Source organism: Chiloscyllium plagiosum, unplaced genomic scaffold, assembly GCF_037043375.1.
Source record: "Chiloscyllium plagiosum isolate Xiang-an unplaced genomic scaffold, Cpla_swu_hap1 HiC_scaffold_28, whole genome shotgun sequence".
In the NCBI taxonomy this organism is placed as follows: Eukaryota; Metazoa; Chordata; class Chondrichthyes; order Orectolobiformes; family Hemiscylliidae; genus Chiloscyllium; species Chiloscyllium plagiosum.
The window spans coordinates 33,763,654-33,783,720 of NW_028270166.1; the positions used below are offsets into that span (position 1 = coordinate 33,763,654).

The window sequence follows — 20,067 nt, forward strand, 5'->3', positions numbered from 1 at the left end:
GCTTCTTTTCTCAATTAATTTAAATTGATGTCCTCTGATTTTTAATCCTTCCAAAAATGAAGCAGTTTTTTCATATCTGCTCTGCCCAGACCCCTCCTGATTTTGAAGAACAAATCTCCCCTCAACTTTCTCTGCAAGGAAAATGAAGTCCCACCTTCTCTATCCGCTTAACTCAAGTTCATCACCCCCAGAATCACTCTTGTGAACATTTCCTCCAGCCTGTCTAATGCCTTCACACCTTTAAAATGCCTTCTAAAGTGTGGTGGTCAGAATTTGTCATAGTTCTCAAATAAAAGTCAAACAGTGTTTTTACAGGTTTATCATAATTTCCTGGCCTTGTCCATATCCCTATTTTTAAAAATCCAGGATTCTGTATTCTTTATTAACCACTCCCTCAATCCTCCCAGTCACATTCAATGATTATTATAACTGGACATACTCCCACATTCTTCTGATAGTGCACTCCTTTTAGAATCGCACCCTTTGTAATCTCTGCATTTTTCTTACCAAAATAGACCACTCTTCTGAAATTATTTTTATATTCCCTAATCAACCTGTTCAGGGATGTTAGTACAACTTTGGGATAGTAGGACTTGAACCAAGGCCTTCTAGCTCAGAGGTAGGGACACTGCTACAGTGCCACATGAGCCATATTTGTTTATCCTTTTAAACATCAGTGACGGGAGTTCTTTTACCTGCTGAACATATATTCTGACATATGTCATCAACAGAAAGTGTTAGCAAAAGCTTTGACCTCTATTATAGCAGCATTACACACTGATAGGTTTCCTGATCTGCCAACTCTGCATATTTCTGGTCATTGCTAAATGAGAACTCACTAAAAACCTTACTAATATAGTCTTCAACACAACTCAGAACCACATGTGTGCACGGCAGACTCTATATTAAACCTATAAACTCAACTGTATTAAACAGACCTAATATGTCCAAATTGTATGCTCTATGATTTTATGAACAAGTTAAATGAACTAATAGCAATGCTATAATTGCAAGGTGAGACTGGAATCACCAAACAGCAGTGTATTGAAAATGAGCTCCTTCAATAGCACAGGGAGTTGATAGGGCCAACCTGCATCCTATGCTGGGTTGTAGATTTTAGTAGGTAAAAACAATGACTGCAGATGCTGGAAACCAGATTTTGGATTAGTGGTGCTGGAAGAGCACAGCATGACACTTGAAGAATAGTGCCAAGATTAGAGTGGTGGTGGAAAAGCACAGCGGATCAGGCAGTATCCAAGCAGCAGGAAAATCGACTTTCCTGCTGCTTGGATGCTGCCTGATCCGCTGTGTTTTTTTTTTGGACAGGAGCCCTTCATCAGGAAGGGTGTTTGGGATAAACATTGGGAAACCTGAAGTTGAGCATTTTCGTGGAGTGAAGAAGGGAGGACATTAGAATAAGAATGATCACTGTCGGGGGATGTGGTTAGGTGGATGCTCACACTAAACAAAGAAATGACAGTCATAGCCTGGGAATTTTAAACTAAACAGAATATGGTATCTACTCTCTTAAAAATAAGACTTGGATGATTTCCCCGACAATCCTGCTCTATAAGAGGACAGGTGGATTTCAGACATGCTCTTTATTTCTGAAGAAGCCAGGATTAGAATTGCTGGTGGAAAATGTGAGCTCAGTCCGAATGTAAAAAAGTCAAATTGCCACTCCTTGGAAGACATGGGCACTGTCTGTACTGTCTTATCATAAATTACAGAGCATGCCAGATTGCTTACAACCAATTAATTATTCCTGAATTGAAGATGAAAACACAAAATCTAATTTCCACACAACCAGGTCCCACAAATGAGGGCACATTTTGTTGATGTTATAGAGTCATAGAGATGTACAGCATGGAAACAGACCCTTCGGTCCAACCCGTCCATGCTGACCCAGCCCACCTGCCAGCACCCGGCCCATATCCCTCCAAACCCTTCCTATTCATATACCCATCCAAATGCCTTTTAAATGTATGCTGTTTGAAGAAGAAAATTGTCAAGAAAAAATAAAATAGATTTTCTTCCTGAATCTTACACATTTGTTGAAGGAAATATTTTCCAAAAACCACCTTGAGAGAGCTCACCTTAAAGAATGATTTTTCAGCCCAGATTTTAAATATTTACAACAATCTGAGTTTTTACAAGAAGCTTCCGTGCACCAAACATGTGGGTCACTTCAGGATGATGGTAGTTGAGGGGTATTGATTGTGGTATTGGAAAGGATGGCCCTGAATGACAGTAAGAGGAGAATTCAGGCAAGTGACCAAAGGCATAGTCAAACGCAAAGATAGTAAGCAAGAAAATAAAGGGGAGAAAAGGAATTGTCAACGGCAAACATTTGCAGTGAATGGAGCTAAAATGGAAGGCTTTGCAACCACTGATAAAATGGGGATGAAACATATGATCAGCCAAGATTGGCAGAGTGCACTTTCAACCTGGAACAAGGGTTAATGTGAGGCTAGCATGCGATTGTGGTGGGATTTATTCCAGGATAAAAAATACATTAGAGTTGATGGTGTCAGGAGCAACATAAGTGAAGCAAAGTAAGAGGTAGGATTGCAGCTCATGCAGTACTGTCTAAATGTGAACATTGGAGATCATCATGCCCACAAGTACAGGAGTTGGGAGGTCATGTTGCGGCTGTACAGGACATTGGTTAGGCCACTGTTGGAATCTTGCGTGCAATTCTGGTCTCCTTCCTATCGGAAAGATGTTGTGAAACTTGAAAGGGTTCAGAAAAGATTTACAAGGATGTTGCCAAAGTTGGAGAATTTGAGCTACAGGGAGAGGCTGAACAGGCTGGGGCTGTTATCCCTGGAGAGTCGGAACCTGAGGGGTGACATTATAGAGGTTTAAAAAATTATGAGGGGCATGGAGAGGGTAAATAGGCAAAGTCTTTTCCCTGGGGTTGGGGAGTCCAGAACTAGAGGGCATAGGTTTAGGGTGAGAGGGGAAAGATATAAAAGAGATCTATGGGGCAACCTTTTCACACAGAGGGTGGTATGTGTATGGAATGAGCTGCCAGAGGAAGTGGTGGAAGCTGGTACAATTGCAACATTTAAGAGGCACTTGGATGAGTATATGAATAGGAAGGGTTTGGAGGGATATAGGCCAAATGCTGGCAGGTGGGACTAGATTGAGTTGGGATATCTGGTTGGCATGGACGGGTCGGACCAAAGGGTTTGTTTCCATGCTTTTTATCTGTATGATTCTATGACCAAAACATGTTGCCAGTTGACCATAACTTCTGGAAACTTCCAATCTGCAGGGTGAAGAAGAGAACTCAGATGACAACTTTCTGTCACACCTCCCATTTTGTAGGAATTGTAATTAATAAAACACACAAAGGAGCAGTAGACCCTCCGCCTCCACAAAGGAGGAGGCTATTGCAACACATTATGCCTGAAGTGATGTTGCTGGACCAGTTACCTCACACCATAAAACAATAGTCATGGCCAAAAGTACAGAAACTACTCATCCCAGGAACCCTTGCACATAACAAAAAATCCTAGTCTTTGGAAAAATTTTAATGATAAATTTCGGTCTGCTTCACTTTAATCTGCTATTAACCTGTAAATTTCTCTGTACAGAAGACCAAACTCAAGGATCAGCTCAGCCTGCCTTTACCTCAATCGCTTTGAAATCCATTTCTAGAAATCCTGCATTCACTTGAAAAGAGAACTAACCACACTGCTACACATCCAATCATTAAATGTCAAGATGATACAAGATTAGCCCAAGGAAAAGTACCTTTACTCAACACAGACTTTCTGGACTCAGTCAAAAATAATGTTAGTTAACATTCATAACTTGGACCTTTAAATTATTCCTAATTGTAACCTCTTTCCATTCCTTTTATTCTTCCTTGTACAGTTGCACATTTCTTGTGATAATCAATGTTTATGTCTCAATACATTAATAAGCTATGCCTTTTTTTAATCTTAAAGAGAGTTTGTTGTGAGTCATTTAAAATTTTGACTTCGCCAACAGGGGATTTGTTGGGCAGAAACACCCCAGTCTATTTTGAAAGGGAAAAGGAAAACAAGAAAAAAATCTAAAATCACCTCTGCTTAAAGATATTCAAGGAGAAAAATAATAAAGTGTTAATTCACTTCTTCTTTTTGTGAGTAAGAGACGTCCTAAACCGGGGTAAAGGCAAAATACTGTGGATGCAGGAAATTCTAAATAAACACAGAGAATGCTCAAGAAACTCAGCAGGTCTGGCAGCAACTTTGGAAAGAGAAACAGGGTTATCTTTTTGATTCCAGTATCACTTTTGTTCAGTCCTACACCTAGGTTCAGAATATTTTAGATGATGTTTTCATTGGTACTGCCATGAGATAAAGGCAGATTGAAGTTGTAACAGAGCAGCTGTGGACTTTGGCCTCTCCATTATGCTCAACAATGCCCCTTTGAGTGCCTGGGTGGATAAGGGTTAAAAATGGAATGAGTTCAAGTGGGGGGTTGATGTGCCAGTGATAACAGAGTACAAATAGGAGGCTGTTCCAGTGTCAGGCAGTGCAGCTGGTCTGTTCATTTTATGTAAGTTCATGGTTATTAAGCACATGACACTGCACAGTCACTTGAAGCAGATGGTGTTATACATTGTGTGTTCAGTTCTGTTGCCATGGATGAAGTAAGTACATGTAAATTCTGTTAATTATCTTGATTATGTATGTAATTTTAAATGCCACTGACCTTTTAGTATCTATTTCAAATAGCTTTGATTTTGTTTGTGATTTTTCTTTGGTCATGTGGCTAAGTTGAGAAATACACAAGAATTTTAAAATTTACACTTTTTTTCATGATCTTTAAATTGAGTAAGGCCAATGCTGGGGAATGAAATGACCCAAACAAGTTCCCAATTTCTCATCAAATATGCCAGGCCAGTTTTAGCATTGATAAGACGTAGAGTACAGCAGTGGGCTGCATCTCCATCTCAGGGAGATGCCATACTGTGCCCGTGTGCCAAATTTCCATGCTATCCACTTTGCATTCTGTGGCCTCTATGAAACTATTGAACTGAATTTTCTGCTCTGAATCAATGCTCATCATTGGATAAGTTGAGATTTCTCCAAATCGTTTCCCTAGAAATCGTTTCACTCTAATCTGGACTGTTCTGAACCCATAAGGGAATGACTAGTATATAACCCAGTCCATCAAACTGTTAAACTTACTGTCTTTGCTGGATATTGGGTCCATTGCTGTATCTAGAACCTTGGAAGACAGCATTTTTTGTTTATGCATGATGCTAATTTTCCTGGGTCCTCCTCCCTGGGGTGAGAGAAACAGGCTGGAGCATTTAAATCACATGCAAATGGAAAGGAGGTGTTATAACATTTCTTGTCACATTTTGCAGGGGATCCACCTGAAGACTACCAATATAAATCAAGTAGGAGAGTCTGTGGGCCCTTTATATCACATTGGAGTAATGTTTTGTTTCATTTTTCTCAGAATGTGGTCATGTTGCTGAAGCTATATTTATTGCTCTTTCTAATTGCTCAAAGAGGGGAACCTTGAGGTGAAGGTTTAACTCTGATATTGCTGTTCTTGTCCTTCCTGATGGTAGTTCTCATAAATCTGGGAAGCTTTTGTTAACTAAGTCCAATGAAGTGCTGCATTACATCATTAGATGGTAGACCTCAGATATATGGGTATTTAATCAGGAATTTAAATTAGGCAGCCATTTTCCAATTGAAAAATGTTAAACCAAACAAACTAAGTATTCCTCAACCAATCTTGCCCCATCAAGATTGGACCCAAGCTTTTTGCTACAATCAATGGCCTGATTGTAATTGAACCAGCTGCTTTTCATAAGAGACCGGATCCGCAGTTTTACTTTTTAATCTGTAAAGGCTCCCCCATTTGGATTTTCACCCGAGCTAAGGCCTTGCTCATACTTAAAGTTTAGAAACTTTCCTATTATCAAAAGGAGAGGTGAATTTAAAAAACTATTATTCGATCTGTAAACAGAGGTATTTTTGGAATATTTTTTGTTGTTTTTCCTATTCCTTTCAAAATAGTATGAGGACTCCCCCCCCCCCCCCATCCCCTATTTGTGAAGTCCATCCTCAGATGGTTCTGCCCTTAGAACAGTAGTGATAGAAATAGTTTAGAAACAATAGTAGGGCACTCCAAAATGATGTCAAGTTTTATTTGTGTTGCTGCTATAGCACTAATCCCAGGCAAATAATGAGTCTTCACATATTGGACTTTTTTTTTTACCAAGACCCTGTCAGCCCTAGCTTGTTAAATAAGTGAATGGTTGACAGTCTTCCCAATTTGGACATCAGTTCCTTGATGATAGGGAAAATAAAAACTTAGCAGGGACAAGTCAGTTTGGTGTTTTAATGCTTAGGTTGATGTCTATCAGTTTTGTCTGACCTGACCTTACTCTTGGGTCCTTTTTTGCACTGATTGTTTATAACTGAGGGGCTTGCTAGATCACTTCAGAGAGAATAACAGCCAATCATATAGCTTGGGATTTGAGCTTAGAATTTTACAACCATCTGGGAGTGCTTGGTTCAAGCCCACAATTTTTTAAATTTATAAAATACAGTTACACAATTTGTCATAGCAGGATTAAATTCATGACCTCTTGTTGTCAGTCCTGTACTATAACCATGATTTACCCACAAGCTAGCAGGCTGGATGAGGTACTGATTGGCACACAGTCAGCCAGTGGACCTCATAGAATATGAGTTCCCTGATAGGGGCTGTTAACCTGGTCCAATCAAGATCCCCTGGCTGATAGATATAAACAGGAGTATCAGAGGTTCTGCTCACTCTAAGAGCTGGCTGAGGAAGCTCTGTCAAGGGCATTCCACGTGTAAATAAAGGATGACTTGGTGGTGGGATACCGGCCTCTGAAGTTATTTCAATGGCGATGAGAGAATAGTATGCTGCTGAAGAAACTTGCTCACAACAGTTGTCTTTCAGTTGGGGTAAGCATTTCTGGTATATGCCATTATTTGGGAAGCTTGGCTTGTCCAAACCTGCTATTGAAGACTGGGCCTAGTATGTGGCAAGAATGCATTTTTTTTGGACAAGTGACATTGGGCCAGATGAAAAGCAACAAGTAATTCTCCAGACAGCTTGTGAACCTGCAGCTTTTTCAGTTATTAGGAGCCAAACTTTCACTGAGGCACCAGAAACTAAAACCTTTCAAGAGTTGACAGATTTAGTTAATGAATATTGTGACCCCAAATCTCCTCTAATTCTGAGAGGCTATCAGTTTTACTTGTCAGTTCAAGAATCTGGGGAATACATATTGGGATTTTTGACTGGCAGAGGCATGTGACTTTGGTTTAACCCTTCACAAAATGCTGAGAGACTGTTTGTTTGATATGTGGGATTAAAGATGTAACCATGCCAAAGTACCTGTTAGCTCAAACCCACTGGACTTCAAACTGGCACTACAACTGGCTTCTTCACTGGAAAATGTGGCAAGTGGAGCATATGAGTTGCAGGGTATTCTGTTGGAAGTGGATACCTTTGCCAGTCCTGAGGCTGGGGGACACCACTTGAGTGAGGGCAATTGCATAGCGTCACTCAGGACATATCCTGAACAGAAGGGACTCCAGTTCAGCCACAGCAAAACCTCAAAACAATGCCAAGCCTTGGCCGAACTGTTAACATTTTCTTCAGGATTTGGGCAGCAAGCCATTGTAGTTGCTGCTGGTATGCGGACTTTGACAGCAAACTGTCCCACTAGACCTAAGTGGAGTGAGAGGACTCATAGGCGCATATCCTGGAAAGTCCACCTTCATCTGGTTTGGATCAGTTAAATTGCTTAGTAACATCCAAATCAGAACCAATCAAAAACTGGTCACTCAGTTTTAATGGAGGCTGATACCAGCGCAGCTGTTTCAGTGATCACTAAACCAGACTTCAACAAAATTCAACCCTTAAGTTTGCGCAAGACCTCGGTCAGACTGAGAACCTATCCTGGGGAACCTTTACAGATTAAGAGTACAACTTTGGTTTCAGTCTCGAATAAGGAGCAATTTGTTCATTTATCAATGATTGTAGTAAAAGGCTCCGTCCCAAGGTCGATCAGCAAAATTGGTTGAGAAAGATTCACGTTGATTGGCTCAACATTTTTCAATTAGAAAATGATTGCCTGATTGGAGTCTACATTAAATAACCCAGATGTCTTTCAGAAAGTCTAGGGACTATCAAAGGAGCCAAGGTCATCTTGCATATTGTCCAGGAAGCAATTCTGCAAGGCCCACTCATTACAAAGTAGAGGCAAAAATCGGAGATGGAAAGCGAAGGAATCATCAAACCAGTCCAGTTTGCAGAATGGGCAGCACCGGTCGTACCGATTGTGAATCTTGATGGGTTGATTTACCTTTGTGGGGACTTAAAGAATGGTAAACTGCTTTTTGCAGCTGGATAAATATGCAATCTGTTGCTTAGAGGATTTATATGCAAAGCTGGCGAGGACTGTCCTTCACGAAGCTGGACATGAGCCATGAGCACTTGCAATTGCAGTGAGATGAGGATTCCTGGAAGTATGCTATAATGAATACTCATAAGGGTTTGTACCAATTTACAAGACTGCCATTTGGGGTATCATCAGCCTGTGCAATTTTACAGCAGAGAGCTGAGAATATTTTACAGTCTACCCCTGGTTGCTATTTATCTAGATAACGTGTTAATAACAAGGAAGACCAATAAGGAACATTCAGAACTTGGACATATCCGTAAATATTTCTCCCAGGCAGGCATATATCTTAGAAGGGGAAAATGTGTGTTCCAGGCACCAAGTGGCTCACTTGGGCTAAACACAGGATTATGCCTGTTGGAAGATAAAGTGAAGGTGATCAAAGCTACCCAGCTCCCACATCTGTACCAAAGCTCAATTCTTTCCTGAGGCTGGTGAATTATTAGGGAAAGTAGAAACCTAACCTGGCTTCCATCCTTGAACCTTCGCATCAACTCTTAAAGGGTCAGCCTTGGAAATAATCAAGTAGCCAAGCCATAGCTTGAAGGCATATTATGATTCTAAGTGAGATCTGGTATTGACACGTGATGCCTTCCTGTATGGCATCAACGTAGAATCAGCTTATAGACTGTCCAATGGAGAGGAACGCTCAATAGCCTATGCATCTAGAACTAATGCAGAGCATAAATATACTCAGATAAGGAAGGTTTGGAGGCCATATTTGGAATAAATACCTTTACAAAGTAGACCTAGCGTGGTCTATGTTAAAGAGGACAAGGCATTGTCACCCATAGCTTCAGGCCAAATTCAGTGATAGGCGCTCTAAATACTAAGTATGCAAATTTATAAGCTGAAACACCAACCAGGAGGCTAAATAGCATATGTGGATGCATTGAACCACCTCCTACTGGCAGTACACCACCAGTGAAACAGCAGGTACTGGAAGAGTCATTCTTGTTTTTAAAGTTTCAGCACATGCTTCCAGTCACAGCTGATAATCTCAGTCTTCGGATTTAGAAAGATCCCATCCTGGAGAAACTGACCCATCTGGTAGTGATGGGGGAAACCAAAGGGCCATCACAACAAGAATGAACCTTTTTGGATCTGGAAAGACCAGATCACAGTAGAGGACCACATCTTATAATGTGGAGCATGACTTATTATCCAGAGCAAAGGTTGCCACCAGATACCGGCTGAACTCCATCAGGATTGTCAGGGCTTTTCCAAAATTAAGATGTTGTCGAAGTGGCATCCAGGATTGGATGCAAACATAGCAGTGTTGGTGGGATCCATAATGCCAATAAGGACAAAAATTATCAGTAGCTCCCCACATTCAAGGGAAGGCTGGGTAAACCCTGGACTTGGTTATATGTTGACTGTGCAAGTCCTTCCATGGGCTCAATGTTCTCATTGTGGATGCCCATTAAAAGTGGTTGGGTGTGCATAGAGTTCATCAAACACAGGGACGATAGAAAAACTGTGCACACCTTTTACAATACACTGACTCCTGGAAGTGTTGGCCATCATTTACCAGCAAGAAATTTGAGTATTTCCTAAAGTTGAATAGTAATCAACATATAATGACAGCTCCATACCATCCATCATCTGATGTTCTAGCAGAAATGGCAGTCCAAATTTTGATGGCAGGTTTAAATAAACATCCTACAGCTTCACTAAATATTGGACCACAGCTCATGCAACTACAGGGATAGCTCCAGCAGAGTTATTGATAGGGAGAAGTCTCTGCATCAGGTTGAATCTGATCTTCCTGGACCTGAGCGGGAGGGTGAAATGGCATTAGGAATGCCAGCACTGGGCACAAAATGAGAAAGACAGTTTACTTCAGGGGACAAGTTGGTATTGGAACCACAGGAATGGGTCTGCATGGGTAAGAGGCATAGTCGACATGAGGTCAGATCCAGTGATATAGAGTTCAGGTAGGTGTGATAGTCTTGAACAAACGTGTGGACTATAAGCGACCAGTATATGAACAAAACATGCCCAGCTCCTTAATAGCTTTTCAAACTGTTCCAGAACCCATGGATTCTCCCTCTCTGTCAAGCATTGAATATACCTCAGATTTTGAGATGAACACAGCAGATGTCACTGTCTTAAGGCCTTTACAACCTGAAGAAGAGAATGAATTTCTTCTGAGGCATTCCAGGAGCAAGAGGTGAACTACAGTGCTTTATATACCATCTGTATCAGAGGCAGAGTTGGAGAAATCAGACTCAGTGCTAAAATGCTCCAGTGGAGCTACAAAAAAAACCCAGCATATGTCCTTGGATTTATAGGGGAAGGGATGTAGAGATTGTAATGAGATCAGCCAGGTGGGCCTCATAGAATATGAGTTCACTCATTAAGGGTGTTAATCTGGTCCAATCAAGGACCCCTGGTTGATGGATATAAATAGGAGCAATTTAGTTCCTACCCTCCCCTTCACTGTTTTGATCACACAGCACTGCCCTTTGATGTGAAGGGCAGTGTTTGTCACTGGCCACCCGGGTGTTTTCCTATCTTCCTGGTGGTGGAAATTGAATAAAGATTCATGCACTTTGTGTTTTTCACTATGTCTCACACCTGCACATACACACTATGGGTGCTGGGGGAAAAAAAATAAGCACTACTGCACTTAGGTGGTAGTGTGGGGGGTAAATTTTAAAAAAAAATAAATAGGAGCATCTGCGGTTCTGTTCACTCTGAGAACTGGCTCTGAGGAAGATGGATCAATGTCAAGGACTTTCTATGTGTAAATAAATAATGACTTGGTGATGTGATAGTGGCCTCTGTGGAGTTATTTCAGGTGACTCTCAGACTGACTTCTGCTCCAGCAGACAACATGTTCTGCGATTTATGATAAAATGAGACATTTTTATAAAACTAGCAGCTTTAATTAATCTAATGCATAGGATGATCAATTATAAACCAACGTTTTTTTTGAAAGTGGGACGGTCGCCAAATTCTTCTCAACTCCAGGCAAGTCTTTCAAAAATTTGATGCTGATAGATAGCAACCCAGAGTGTGAAGGCAACTTAGCTGCAGTTTCCAACTGAAGCCATCAGCCCACAACCCATCCCCAATGTGTATTGCTATAGGCCTGCTAGCAACACCCAACCTCTTAATCTCAATTTGATGTGAACTCTGATTCCAATCAGCCACTGACCAGCAAGCACACATGTTTAGCAGCTTCCAGTAAACTGCTGGGTTCAGCTGAGGAGAACGCCCTGCACTTCTTCGAAGAATAGCAACAACAGCCTGCATTTGTATAGCACCTTTAACATAAATTTCTCAACACACTGATAGGAGTTTAACTAGCTTAATCAGCTAACTGAGTCTGCACCAACTAAAATACTACTCTAAATCTACATGAGTCTCATCTCCCAGAACTTAACCCAAAGTCTTGAATGTTGTGGCATTTCAAGTGTTTATCCAAGTACTTTTTAGAGGTTTCTCTATTCAACTACCCTCCTAGGCATTGCATTCCAGATTCCCACCAAGCTCTGGGTGAAAAATGCTTTCCTCAAGTCCCCTCTAAACCTCTGCCTTTCATTATAAAAGTGTGCTCCCTTGTTCTTGAACTTCAACTAAAGGGAATAGCTGCTTTGTTTCCAACCTGTCCATGCCCCTCGTAACTTATACACCTTAATCAGGTGCCCTGTCAGCTATCTCTGTTCTAAAATAACCTGAGCTTATCCAGCCTCTCTTCATTGCTGAACTGCTCCATTCCAGGCAACATCCTGGTGAATCTCTTTTGCACCTGTCCAGTGTGATCACATCTTTCTTATAGTGTGACAACGAGAGTGGCACACAGTACTCCAGCTGTGGCCTAACCAAAGTCCTGAACAGCTCCAACAAAACCTTTTGCCCTTGTACTCTGTACCACGACTGATAAAGACAGTTGTCCCATCTCTTAACTATTCCATTGACTTGTTCTGCTGCCTTCAGGGATTTGAGGACAAACACTCCAAATTTCCTCTGTTCCTCTGAGCGTCCTTCCCTCTATTGAGTACTCCCTTGTCTTCTAATGTCTTCCACAGTGCATCAGCTCACACCTACCAGTGGGTAAATCCAGCTGTCACTGATCTGCCTATCTGACCTGTCCGTCCATATCCTCATGTAACCTAAGTCCTTCTTCCTCACTGTCAACTGCCCGGTCAATCTTTGTGTCATCCTTCCTATGAACTTACTTATCATCCACCAAAATGTTCTCCAATATTATTTACACATATCATGAACAATAGCTCTGATCCCTGTGGTAATCCACTGCTCACCAGCCTGTAGTCACACAAACCAGCTGGATCTCAAACAACGACATGACTGAATACAGTAAAGAGATTGAGTGCTTAGCAGCATGGTGTTAAGACAACAGTCTCTCCATCAACATCAGCAAAACGAAGGAGGTGATCATTGACTTCAGGAAATGGGGTGGCAGGCATGCCCTTGTCTGTATCAATGGTGCTGAGATGGAGATGGTTGAGGGTGTCACGTTCTTTGAAGTGATGGTCACCACAATCTACCCATGTTAACTCAATAGTCAAGGAAGCACAACAATGTCTTTACTTCTCAGGAGGCCAAGGAAATTCGGCATAGATGCACTATAGAAAGCATCCTATCTGGATGCATCCAAGTGTGGTTTAGCAACTGCTCTTCACAAGGCAGCAAGAAACCACAGACAGTCATGAATGCAGCACAGTCCATCATGCAAACCAGCCTTCCATCCACTGACTCCATCTGTCCTTTCCATTGCCTTGGGAAAGACCCCTCCCACACCGGTTATACTCTCTTCCACCCTCTTCTGTGAGCTAAAGCATAAACGTTAGCATATACTTATGAATTGATTTAAGGACAGCTTCTTACCTTCTTATTAGACTAGTGAATGGGCCTCTCAAATTTTAATTTTAATCTTGATCTCCTTCTCTGCGCACCCTCTCTGCAGGCATACCATTTTTTTTTACTTGTTCCATTCTATTACTCTAATGCACTTTGTATTGTATGATCTGCCAGTACTACGCACAAAACAAATCTTTTCATTGTAACTACGTTCATGTGACAACAATAAATCAGATCAAATCAAATCAAATCACCTAAGGGGCAATGTTTTACGCAGAGGATGGTATGTGTATGGAATGGGCTGCCAGAGGATGTGGTGGAAGCTGGTACAATTGCAACATTTAAAAGGCATTTGGATGGGTATATGAATAGGAAGGGTTTGGAGGGATATGGGCCAGGTGCGGGCAGGTGGGACTAGATTGGGTTGGGATATCTGGTCGGCATGGACGAGTTGGACCGAAGGGTCTGTTTCCGTGCTGTAGATCTCTATGACTCTATAAATCAAACACCCTTCTCCACCACATTCTGTCTCCTACCACAAAGTCAACTTTGGATTGAACTTTCCAAGTTACCTTGGATGCCATGTGCTTTTACCTTCTTTACAGTCTCCCACTTGGGACCTTATCAAAAGTTTTGCTAAAATCCATGCAAACTATGTCAACTGCACTACACTGACCCATACACCTGGTCACCTCCTTTAAAAATTCAATTAAATTTGTAAGACATGGCCTCCCTCTGATAAAGTTATGTTGACAATCTCTGATCAAACCTTGCTCGTAGAATCCTTACAATGTGGAAGTAGACCATTCAGCCCACAAATCCACACTGATCCTTCAAACAGCACTCCACCCGGATCTGTTCTCTCTTATCCTATCCCTGTAACCTGCCATTTCCCATGGCTAATCCAAATAGCCTCTACAAACTTGGACACTATGGGCAATTTGGCATGGCCAATCCACATCACCAGCAAATCTTTGGACAGTGGGAGGAAACCGCAGGAAACCCATGCAGATATGAGGAAAATGTGCAAACTCGGCACAGTCGCTGGAAGGTGGGAGTGAACCTGGTTCCTTGGCACTGCGTGGCAGCAATGCTAACCACTGAGACACCATGTCTCTCTAAGTGAAGGTCAATTCTTTCCTTCAGAATTTTCTCCAACACTTCTCCCTATCATCGCGAAGGAGGACGGAAGAGAGAGAGGGATGTAAAGGTAGAGATTTAGGGAGAAAAAGCGAAACATAAAGGCCTCAGGAGGCAAAGGCAGGGCTGGCATTCATTAAGTAGAAGAAGTTAGGTTTCCTTAACATAAAACAGAATGGGTAGAACAGAGCATGCTCAGAAGGCTATAAGGTTGAAAGAGGTTACAGAGATAGGGATGATGAGCACAGAGTTAGGGATGATGAGGTCACAGATGGATTTGAGCACAAAATTGATCAGTTTAAATTTGATTTCTTAATGAGGCAAGATCTAATGTAGGAGGAGAAAGTGAGGTCTGCAGATGCGATCTAATGTAGGTCAGCAAACATAGGGTGATGGATGAAGGCCTTGGCGCAAAGTGATGATGTGGATGGTAGGGTTTTGAGTTGAGGTTTACGGAGAGCAATAGATGAGAGAACATTGGAACAGATGATCATGGGAAGGAACAAAGCGTGTGTGAGGGTTTCAGTGAAAAGTGGGTACAGATCATTATTGTACAGGTGGAATCAGACTGCCTTGATGATACAGAAACTATGCTCAGTAGCTCCAATCAGCTTCAAATACAATGTTAAGGTTACAAACAGTCTGGATCAGTTTGAGATAGTATGAAAGCCACGAGATCCTGCCCTGAGCAGGCAAATAGAAGCACAGTCAAACACCTCAGCTCAAAGATGGCACTCCCCATCAATGCAGCACCATTCAAACACCAAGATCCATTTCATTGAGTATGATCTTACTTCTCTTTGTACAGATCCAGTCCTCTCTGAGCTTTTTGATGATGCATTGAAACCCTCTCCACTCTTTTCTGTCTATCTTTTACTTTTATTTCACAAACAAAGCCTTCTGTGCTCTGTCAGGTTGGCACGTAAAGTCATTTTAACACAGTCACTAGACAGCAGAGATTTGTGTATCTATCAAGGTGAGTTAATAGGTTGTATCATTCTGATTTAAGCCTGTAGTCCCTGCAGTGTCCAGCTTCAACCGGTATAATATATTCAGTTACACTTACCGGATCCTGAAATCTGACAGCCATTTTGCAATTATCTTCTCATATTTCCTGATTTGGTTTCTCTCTGTCCTCCTGATTGCGTTTCCCAATTTTCAGGCAACTCTTTTGCCACTCCTGTGTTTGAAGAGGGTGGAGATTGTGCTTGAGGTGTAAACAGTAGTTCCTGGTTAAAGAATGTGCAGCAAATTCCACGCTGGTAAGTTACACCTGCACCTTTAACCACAAAGTAGTGAAACCTGCTGAGCTGACAAGCCACAGCCTACCTCTGCCCCCGCCCAGTGATGTCACGGCAACTGTACAACTTCAGGTAAACACAGCTATTGTTTTGGGTTTTGAAATTTGAGGCCTATTATACATTCTGCACCAGGGCCCTCAATTTACTCAACATTCCAAAATTACAGACATAAATCCAGAAACATAATCACATCGATGAACTGAGCATCTGGAAAGGATCTTAGCCCAGAGGAACTATAAAGATCATCAAACATTAACCGGTTGGTATGGGGGAAGGTGCCCCTTGCATATCAAGATTGATGTAGACGTGCCATAATTCTCTGCACACACAGAGTCGTGTTACTAAACTGGATCATTTCCGTTTGTTTCTACTGGCCTCAGTTCTCAGTGCTGGATTCACCTGTTCAAACTCTAGGATAGCTTCCTGTAACACAGGTCAACAGGTGTATGCATTCATTTAAACACAGATCTGCTGCTGAAAAGGACTCTTGTCCAGAGTTGGTAGTGTCCATACCTTTGAGCAAGGAGGCACAGGTTTGAGTCCCACTTGTTTCAGAGGTGTACAACAACATCTCTGAACAGGTTGATCAGAAACTATTTCTGTTCCTGAAATTGATGCCTTTACCTCTGTAAATAACTATTCCAATGCATTTCAGTCAGCCTCCAGTTTCCATCCAAAACTCTGCTGTGCCCACATTCACCCATTAACCCTATTCCTGCCAATGAATGTTGGACTTTGGTTGTCATGTATCAATATAAAATGACTCATTCTTGTTTTCAACTCTTTCCATGATGTAGACCCTCCATATATCTGCAACTCCCTCCCAAAACCAATAGTTATATGGCAACTAGGGGTTGATTTGCTTAGTTGGCTAGATAGCTGGTTTGTGACGTCAAGTAACACACCATAGGTTTAATTATTACATTGGCTGAGGTTACCATAAAGGCCCTCCTTCTCAACTTCTCCCTTTCTTGAGGTGTAGCTACTACCAGTCAGCTCTCTCTTAAGAGACAGCGGCACTCTGGGACTATAATGACCTCTGTGTGATACAGCCTAAAGGTGGAGAAAGAAAAAGTGAGAAGCAAGAATCTGCATTTATATAGGAACATAGGATGAGAAGTAAACCCTTTACTTTCTTCCTATGAATCTGATCTGCCAGTCAATGAGAACACGGTTGATCCACGCATAACTCCCTATATATCATCTATGTCCTATATTAGTTTGGAAATCAAAAATCTTCCAAATCTCGGATTTAAAATGAACAATGACCTAGTGTTAGCTGCTATTTACGGAAGAACATTTCAAATTTCTACCACTCTTTCTGTGATTCCTAATTTTACTCCAAAAATGTATGGCTCTAATTTTAAATGATTGTATGTCTTCCAGATCTAGACTTGTAAACTAGTAGAAATAATTTCTCCTTATCTATTCCCCTTAATGTATGTATCGAGAATTTTGCACAAATCACCCCATAATCTTCTAAATTCCAAGGAATAAAAATCTAGTTTATGCAATTGTAATTTAATCCTTGGAATCCAGGTATCATTTTGGTAAATCTACACCGCACTCTCTCCAAGGCCATGATATCTTTCCTAAAGTGCAATGCCCAGAGTTAAACATTGGGCTCCTGGAATGGTCTAATACAGCTTTGTAAACTGCAGCATTACTTCTAAATCCTTGAATTATTGTCGTTCAAATATAAAACCCTATGTTCCATTAGCCATTTTGGTTATTATCTTTGCCTGGCCACTTCAGTTGCTTGAATGCCTAAGTCTCTTCGGACCTCCTAATCTTTCATCACTTAAAAAGTGCTCCTTCTGTTCTGTTTTAGATTCTTTAGTTAACTTTACATTTGTTTTCATTTAAATTAAGTTCTGACTTTTTTTGTCACTCACGATGATTTACTAAAATTTAGGTAGACTACAGTAACACAGTGAGATCAATACCTTGCACCTTTGGTTCCTGGGTTCATATCCAGTTCATATAATGAACTGTCAGCTGTCTGCAGTTTGTAGTAAGAAATAAAGTTTAGCTAGTCTCATTTCCCAGTAGATAGTACACAAAATATCCAAATGTTGACATTTATTGATAATCTGGCTCAGAGGTGGACAGATAGCTGGACTGACCTGCCTGTCCTGAGCAGGAGTTTTGATGAAACTAGACCAGTCATTAGCCTAGAGTCTGTGAAATCTATAGTTTTGATCTGTAACCAAAATTGTGTTATTTGACCCACACTGAAATAACAGTAGAGCTGTCTTTGGGCTATGGTGAGGGAAATATTCACCTGGGCACCCATTCCTGACCTTAATCCAATGACGCCCTGCACTGGGTGTCCGGATGGTAGTGGGTACATGGTAGCCATCCCCCTATCCCTGTCATGGGTATCTCTGCAGTGTGTACATATGGAGAATTACCAGTTAGATGATGTACCAGAGGATAACATGACCATAATGAGCAATTTGGTTCAACTTCCAGGGATCAGGACACAGTCTGTCATTAGGGGAGACAGTTTGTGATGGGGAATGAAAACAATGTCTTCAGTCTACCCAAGATTTAGTTGAAGGAAATTTTTACTCATTTAAATTTGCCCATTCCTCCCCCCTCACCTCCGTCCAAGGCCCCAAATGATCCTTCCACATCTGGCAGAGATTTTCCTGCACATCTAAACACCTCATCGACTGTGTCCGATGCTCTCAATGTGGTCTCCTCTACATTGGGGAAATAGGGTGCCGACTAGCAGAATGTTTCATGGAACATTTCTGGGGAACACGCACTAAACAGCCCCACAGCCCTGTGGCAAGTCCTGGGCCTCCTCCACCATCAAATCCAAGCCACCCAACCCTGGAGGAAGAATGCCTCATCTTCTGCCTTGGGACCCTCCAACCACATGACATCAATGTCAACTTCACCAGTCTCTTCATCTCGCCTCCCCCACCTCATCCTAGATCCAACCCTTCAACTCGGCACCGCCCTCTTGAACTGTTCTACCTGTCCATCTTCCTTCCCAGCTATCCGCACCACCTTCCCCTCTGACTTATCACCCATCTGCATCGACCTATCACCTTCCCAGCTACCTTCCTCCCTACTCCACCCCCAATCTCCTATTTATCTCTCAGTCCCCTTCCCCTCCACATTACTGATGAAGAGCTAATGCCGAAACGTCAATTCTCCTGCTCCTTGGATGCTCCTGACCTGCTTTTCCAGCATCTGCAGTCCTCACTTTGTCCGAGATGTGCTGAATTTCAGGTGTGCTGTTGACAATTTAGGCAATGCAAGTAGCAAGGACTGTAAGGTAGAACTGGGTGTTGTCAGTGTATTTGGGAACATGACATTGTTTTTTCAGGTGATGTCATCAAGGGACAGCGTATAAATGAAAAATAACAGGAAGCCAGGATAACCGCAGTTCCTTTTTGTTCCCAATAGGGAAGGCTAAATACATTCTGCTATTCTATTCACCATCTTTCTGTTTCAGTTTTACTATCACTTACATCAGAATCTAAGATCTGAGTCCATCTGGTTCCATCAACTCCTGCTGTGTAACCTGGCAACAACCTGAAAGGATTTCCTAAAGTTGGGTATGGAACAAACCAATAGGAAAAAAAGGTGCATTGAGTATGTAAATGCAAAGACTGATTGCATACAAACATACAAACAAATGAATCAGGAACAGGAGTAGGGCTACTTGACTAATCAAGTCTGCTGCAGGAAAGAGAATTCCAAAGACGAGCAACCCTCTGAAAAATATTTCTCTTCACCTCCATCTTAAATGGAGTCTCCCATTGATGTGAATATATGCGCAAGCAAAATGAACTATAGGAACTCAAGATATTGAAGCAGAATTAGACCATTTGGTTCATTGAGTCTGTTCGATCATAGCTGATATGTTTCTTAACCCCATTCTTCTGCCTTCCCCCATAACCAGTGAGCCAATCCTCTGTACTTTGCGCCGAACACCATCAGCTTTTGTGTTATTTAGCAGCCTCCGTGTGGCACCTTGTCAAAGGCCTTCTAGAAATCCAAATAGATCACATTCACTGGCTCTCCTTTGTCTAACTTACTTGTTACCTCCTCAAAGAATTTTACCAGATTTGTCACGCATGCCCTCCTCTCATCGAAGCCCTATTTTACCACGCATTTCCAAGTAGTCTGTAATCTCATCCTTAATAATGGACCATAAAACCTTACCAACGATGGAAGTTGGTAACCAGCGTATAGTTTCCTATCTTCTGCCTCCCTACTTTCTTGAAAGGGTATTACATTATCCGTTAAAGAGTCATAGAATCATAGAGCATGGAAACAGACCCTTTGATCCAACTCGTTTGCACCGACCAGACT

At 41.7% G+C, this 20,067-nt stretch overlaps 1 protein-coding gene across 2 annotated transcripts in view; it reads right to left on the reverse strand.

Annotated features, from left to right (window-relative positions):
• Window positions 1-20,067, reverse strand: part of LOC122565244 (tight junction protein ZO-3-like) — a 95,573-nt gene that overhangs the window by 64,693 nt on the left and 10,813 nt on the right. Inside the window, exon 1 of one of the 2 annotated variants that reach the window (XM_087976104.1) lies at window positions 15,498-15,727. The exons of the other annotated variant lie outside the window; for it this stretch is intronic. Within the exon in view, the coding sequence (XP_087832230.1) occupies window positions 15,498-15,521 (24 nt within the window). The 5' untranslated portion in view covers window positions 15,522-15,727. Of the gene's footprint in view, window positions 1-15,497; window positions 15,728-20,067 lie in introns of those variants that run through there. 2 annotated transcript variants of the gene reach the window in all.